General features: G+C 36.5%; 1 protein-coding gene across 1 annotated transcript in view; it reads left to right on the plus strand.

The window, feature by feature from the left end:
* LOC136034611 (integrator complex subunit 14-like) overlaps window positions 1–1866 on the plus strand; it is a 30126-nt gene extending 28260 nt beyond the window's left edge. The window contains exon 5 of the mRNA XM_065715898.1: window positions 649–1866. Within this exon, the coding sequence (XP_065571970.1) occupies window positions 649–678 (30 nt within the window). The 3' untranslated portion in view covers window positions 679–1866. The remainder of the gene's footprint in view (window positions 1–648) is intronic.
* The last annotated feature ends 5388 nt before the right edge of the window (window positions 1867–7254 follow it).

The following is a 7254-nucleotide window of genomic DNA, read 5'->3' on the forward strand; positions in this document are numbered from 1 at the left end:
GGAAGCAGTTTTTTACTGTTTTAAAAAGTAGATTTGAGAGAAAGAGTTAAACTTTAGCATAAAGAGCGGGGCGTTGATGAGGAAGCAGCCTCTTTCATATACGAAGTAATTTTTGTTCGTTTTAAGTTTTAATGTCGCTCCTTACTTTCAGTTAAAAAACTTGTTTTTTTATTTAATCCCTATCAAAGAGCATCGAACATGAATAAGACTGAAAGATTATGTCAGTCTCTGGGAAAGATCATCAACGCCATCTAATATTTCAGAGTAAAACCTAAGGCTGCTTGTGAAAACTTGCAATTGGATGTACCTAAGAATTGTGTCAGTGTATTAATGACTTGGTTTCGACGAAATGAATTTTATAAAACTAAATTGAATATATAATTAGAGACTGTAACGAATGTGATATTGATTTCCCTTGCTGATATTTGTTCTTGGCCTTTAACTATATTTATTAACTGTATTTAGTCTAATATCCATGGTGGTTCAAAATTCAAAATAAATTAAATCAGAAAATCAACTTAATTTTATTTATTTTTTTTTGTCTTTCTATACTTGCCATTACTATACGATATGTAGTGTTAGGAACCATGAGAACGATTCTCTAGCTTGATGCAGTAATGTTAGCCGATTAACTATTTCCTCTTGCAGGAGCAGAATAAATTGAGAAAGGCAGCCTAAACCTTGGGATTTAATAATTTACTCGATAGTCTTGCCTCTCTTCTGGAACGAGAAGGACAGATCTTAAGGGGATCGGATCATCCTGAGGCCAGCTTGGAGCTAGGTCATGCTGTTCAGCAACTCAAATCTCCTTCTGGGAAAGATCGACACACTAGTATTGAATCTATGCTTCCTGCTACGCATATTAATAATAAATGAACTTTTTTTTATAGATTATAATTTTGACAGATGAGCATTGGAAAAATCAAGGTTGTATAAATGTGTGGCTCGCATAAAAGCGTGAAAATGCCAAAAATTTTGCCTGAAAATGTGAAACAAAAATATTAACAAATCTATATGTTATTATTTGAGTTTTTACTCGCTAGATCATGTGTCGTGACCCTTTAAAGCAAATGGACTCCATAATCAAACAGGTTTTTGAGAAGCACAGGCTTAAGTGAAACAAGAACTCTATTTATGGGGAGCGAAGGGAGTGAACGAAGCGGTTGGCAGCGGCACGAATTTCCTGGGAGAATCTCTTATGGCGTGTAAAGAACTAAATCTGTTTCCAAGTATTATGCCAAATGAATTTTACGTTTTATCTATTTGCTTTGATTTTGTGGTGATAGCCCACAATTTATCATTATCATTTTTATCATATTTATCATTTTTTGTTTCTTTTCAACATTGATGGTAGTTCAGATGAGATTCTTGTCGAAAGTTTAGGTTTGTCTTGTTTCTTGTTGCCTTAGAGGGAAAGGACTCTAAAATTATAAGCAAAAATAAACCATCTTTATATTTCATGATTGGGGGTGGGGAGAGGCATATGTTTTCACATTTTGAGTAAGAAACTAGTTTAAACTAACACTTACCTACTTGAGGTAACTTTACGTTTTCCCATCTTTTTCTTCTATACTATATCCATTATATTTTTAGCTCTTAATACGAATTAGAAAAATAATCGAAAGCCTTTGAGTTTAACTAGTAATCAACTGATGATATTTAGATTGCAAAAACCCAAGTTAAATGAATTGGGTGGAGTGAGGCAGCTGGAAAGAGGTGCCCAAATCACACCATCGCATTCAGCGTATCAGAAAACTCCACTGTAGAAGTTTCAAGCTCCTATCTACAAACATGTGGAACTTCGTATTTTTGCAATAAATCTGAAATTTTGCAATAAATTTTGAAATAAATTTGTAAAAAAATAAACCTGCAGGTGTTGCTATGTATGTGAGGAAACATTATTTAAGTCGTGTTTCTTATTTCAACAATTCTTCATTTACATTCGTAACACTGGTAAATTGTTTTTCATTTCAAATAAAATAATACGTTCTATTAATCGCCCTACGGAATCCAAGCTTTACACATATTAATACACTCTTGGGTCACATCAGGGGCTTAATTTGTTATAAGGCAACTGCCCCTTCTAGACGCAAGTTTGTCCCCATACCTCAGTTTGCCCCCCACCCAGCTGAGATTTAGTTTCCGCAAAAGAGCTTTTCAAAACTAAAATAAGTCTGCATAATTGAAGTATCCAGAGGTCAGTTTTCAAGTATCCGGAGGTTATAAAAAAGGTCAGTTTTCTTTACTATATCTTTGCCTTTATGGTAATATATGTTTTGATTTTTCACTGTCATTTTCACTTGATTTGGAAAAATTGGCTCCAACTTTGCCCCCCCCCCCTGCAGGATTTGACAACATTACCCCATTGGATCATAGCCCAGACAAATTTGGGAACGACTGCTCTAAGCCAATCCTGAGATATGGTATTGCTTATAGACCTTTTTAACAGCCCGAGTCCATATAATGTGTTTTAGTTTAGTTAAACACAATTTTCATTTAAGGTATGCTAAGCAGCCAGAACAAGCTTAGTAAATTAGCGAATAAAAAATTACGATTTTGCACAGTAAATAGTAAACGTATAACTGCTTATCTTTTGGAAAAGTTGGGACATGGTTGGCCCATTGCAGGTACAAGCACGTCCCATCACACTTAACTAAACTTCGATCATTTGCTTCAGTGTATTTGATAATCCGACAAGTGATAACCCTATGAAAGCTTTAAAAACAATCTAAATGTAGGAAATCATAGGCACCGCAATAACACTGTCTAAGTAAACAGCGATGAGGGCACAACGTATTTTTTTCTCTCCAGGGTACTTCCTATCAAAACTTTGAAAGGGGTTCATTCAACTGAAAATTGAAAGTTCTAGTGTCCTTTTTAATAGTCAAAAGTGTTAGGAGGGCAACCAGCCCCCTTCACGCCCATCATTCCCCGAATATGTAGAATACAAATTTTGTGATAGCCATTTTATTCAGCATACTGGAAAGGTCCAGTAATTATGTCTTTGAGGATGACATCCCCCTCCCCATTACCCTCAGGACAAGGGCTATAAGTTATATTAGTTGCCCATTGTTAACATTTTAACGTTTTTATGGAAGGGGTGACAGTATATACTTCGGAGGTGGCTCATTCAATTAGAAAGCATAAGTACTAGTTTCCTTTTTAAGAGTCAAAGTGATCAGAAGGCAACTAGCCCCCCCCCCTTTACGCGTCCTCTTTTTCCCAAATGCGTCTGATTGAAATTTTGGGATAGCCATTTTATCCAAAACAGTCTAAGGATCATATAACAAGGCCTTTGGGTTAAAAAAAAAAAAAAAAAAAAAAAAAACTCAGAACCAGGGGTCAAAGGTTGTAAGTTATGCCTTGAACGCATATAAGTATTTTTATGGAACGGGTAGTTCTATAAACTTTTGAGAAGGCTCATTTAATTGGAAATTCAAAGTTCTAGTAACATTTTAAGAGTAAACAGCAATGGAAGGCAACGATTCCCCCCTCTGGTACCTTCTTTTCCCCAAACAAGTCTGGCTGAAATTGTGAGATAGCCATTTTGTTAAAATTAGTAAAAAAAAAATATATAATAAAGCCTCCAGGGCTGACACAACCCAACATAGCCTTGAGGTAAGGGTAATAAATTATGTCCTGGAAGAATATGAGGTTTTACTAAAATAGATGGTCGTATAAACTTTGAATAGGGTTTATTTGATTGGAAATTGGAAGTTATAGTGCCCTTTTTAAGAATCGATTTTGAAATAAGTGGAACCAGCTCCCATACCAATCATTTTCCACAAGAGATATCTAATCAAAATGTTGGTACATCCATTTTCTTTAGTATTGTTGAAAGATCAAGTAATCATGCCTTTGGGGGTGTCAAACCCCCAACAGCCTTTAGGACTGGGGCTGTAAGCTAGGCAATTCGTTCATTGTTTAATTGTAATAAATGCTATTGAGAAAAATATGCATGTTTCACCTTTACTTTCCAAAAAGACAAAGGGCACTCAGGTGAGCCTTTAAGAGAATATTGAGGGGAGTGTTGAACTAAATCAAAACACGTTATGTGCATAAAACTGTCAAAAGGGCGTGACTCAGAAATGACTGTGCATATTAATTTAGAATTTTCCGGAAACGATAAGGGCGATAATCAATTAACCAAAAGGCAATATTTGCCAACTATTACTACTACCACCACTAATGCTACTACTACTGTCAAAACTACTGCTTCAGTAGCGAGTACTACAAAGGCTAAGGATATTGCAATAAACATCTGAGGTAACGTTTAGAAGAAAGTTGAACAAAATCAAAACATACTATGTGAATACAGATTGCTGATATGGGCTTATCAGCAATATTTTCGGAACGGCTTACAGTATCAAGAGGAAACTTCCGGGTTATTATGAGTGAGAATTTTGACTTCCCGACAGGCAACATGTACCTGCTCCTACTGCTTCTACTACTGTTCCTACGACTACCACTACTGGTATGATTCTAGTACAATTAAGGCTGCTCTTATGAAGATGATTGTATCTCAAAAATTGATTTGGGTATTAAATTGGAACTTTCAGAGAATACTTATAGGTGAAGACGAATTGAAAAAAAGGTAAGCTGTCCATGCCACTACTAACACCATTACCACTTCTACTTTTATTAATACTACTACTACTAAACTGCTCCAACTGCTACTTCAATTGCAACACTTGTAAGACTTAGAGTAATAAGAGGAAAACAAGTTCAAAAGGGCCCATTAGCAATATATTTGGAACGGCTTACCATATCAAGATTAAACTTCCGGGGCATCATCAAGGGGATATTCAACTGACCTAAAAGGCAACATGTACACGCTACTACTATTATTAATACAACTCCTACTACTACTAATATAACGCTAATGTTGTTACTACTTTTACTACTACTACCACAACCTACTGTGATGCTAGTACAATTGAGGCTAAGTCTACGAAGGTGAAAATTTGAGAGAATATTGAGGGTAAATTTGAACTAAATTAAAACCCAATGTGCTTATTCAAATCTTCAAAAGAGTGTATCTGAAGAATATATTAATTATCAAGAATATATTAACAGTAAGAATGATCTTACTGAACGGACCAGAACAAGAACTACAAGCTCATATGGCACTTGCTGCGAATAGAAAGTAAAACAAAGTAGATAAGCCCGCCACAAACTCAAGTTCCCGTCCATCAAGTTTGACTGGAATCGCAGCGTAGCCTATTCAATACCACGACTAGAATTATTTAACGAGTTTCCCGGTGGGCACCCCACTGGGGCTCCCCATGTTACTCAACCCCTTTTTAACTGAGAATTCGTGCAACTCAACCACATTCAACTGAATCCTCGTGAAACTCAGCCTTCTTGCAACTCAGTCCTCTTTTAATTGTCTAATCTAAGCAAAAACGAAGAAAAATATAGATCTACCCTCAATGCTTTTCGGTCCCAGCAACAGTATTCAATAGACCCTAGTGGTCAATCTATATATATATATATATATATATATATATATATATATATATATATATATATATATATATATATATATATATATATATATATATATATATATAAAAATAAGTTGTCTGTCTGTGTGTCTGTCTGTCTGTCAGGTGACGTCATGTTTCTGTGTTGACTGACGTCATCAAGTTAGTTGTCGTCATTTTTGCTACGACGGTGACGTCATTCAAGATATTTAAGACATATGTTCACGTAGAAATCTATTAATGTTTAAGTTTAATTGACTGATGAACTTACAATGGCAAAAGCCGATGAAGACGCTCAAAGAGTCTATGCCAAAAAACTTGCTGCTGATAAAGAAAGTCAGAAAAGAAAGCGTGCCGAGGAATCAAAAGAACAGCAAGGAAACAGGCTTGAGGCTGATAGAGAAAGAAAGAACAGAAAGCGTGCCGAGGAATCAAAAGAACAGCAAGGAAACAGGCTTGAGGCTGATAGAGAAAGAAAGAACAGAAAGCGTGCCGAGGAACTACCAGAGCAACGCGGAAGCAGACTTGCTGCTAAAAGAGAAAGTGAAAAAAGAAGGCGTGCCGAGGAATTACAAGAACAGCAAGAAATCAGGCTTGCTGCTGATAGAGAAAGTAAGAAAAGAAAGCGTGCCGAGGAATCAAAAGAACGGCAAGAAATCAGGCTTGTTGCTGATAGAGAAAGTAAGAAAAGAAAGCGTGCCGAGGAATCAGAGCAACCTGAAAGTTATCGCCTGGCATTCAGGTACAACCCAGTCGATGATTATAGCTTGACTAGATGTGTTCAAATCGGGACAATATCTAAAATTTGTCCCTATTGCAAGGCCTTGAAATTCAATGGTGAAACAATGGGAATGTGTTGCGCCTCAGGAAAAGTTAAACTTCCTCTATTGGCTGCACCACCAGAGCCATTGAAGACTTTCCTTACTGGAACTACGTCAGAATCTAAGCGTTTTTTGTCACAAATCAGAAAATACAACTCATGTTTCCAAATGACGTCGTTTGGAGCCCAAATCCAAAATCCAGATCAATTTATGTCTACTTTCAAAGTAAAAGGGCAAATTTATCATAGAGCAGGGTCCCTTCTACCATTCTCAGGCGAGAATCATAAATTTTTACAATTGTACTTCATCAGTGATAGAAATTCTGAATTGAATGCACGTTGCGAAATTTCTCCCAACGTTGAAAGGACAATCGTTTCCCAATTGCAACATCTTTTCCACGAAAATAATAATTTAGTGCGTCTGTTCAAAACAGCCATCGATTTGATGCCTACTGATACGCATAAAATTGTTATTTCCGCTGACAAAACGCCTCCTGGCCAACATGTGCGTAGATACAATGCTCCAACTATCGACGAAGTGGCAATCGTTATGGTCGGTGATCAGTTTTTACCTCGAGATATTATTCTTCATAAGCGAAATGCTCAGTTGTTAAGAATTGCTGAAACTCATCGATGCTACGATGCCCTACAATATCCTATCATTTTTTGGGATGGAGCCGACGGCTATCACTTTAATATTAAATTGAAAAATGCCGTGAATTGTTTCACCAATTTGTCGTTGATATGTATGCTATATCTGCCTGAATCAGACTAAGCTCCGCTCTGAACAATACATTCATTTGCGAGATGCAGTTATAAATGACGGTAATACCACAAACGTTAGAAGATTAACAATTTTACCTTCGTCATATGCTGGCAGTCCCCGTCATATGCATGAATATGCTCAAGATGCTATTGCGTATGTTCGTCTCTATGGTCGTCCAGATT

Source organism: Artemia franciscana, chromosome 13, assembly GCF_032884065.1.
Source record: "Artemia franciscana chromosome 13, ASM3288406v1, whole genome shotgun sequence".
In the NCBI taxonomy this organism is placed as follows: Eukaryota; Metazoa; Arthropoda; class Branchiopoda; order Anostraca; family Artemiidae; genus Artemia; species Artemia franciscana.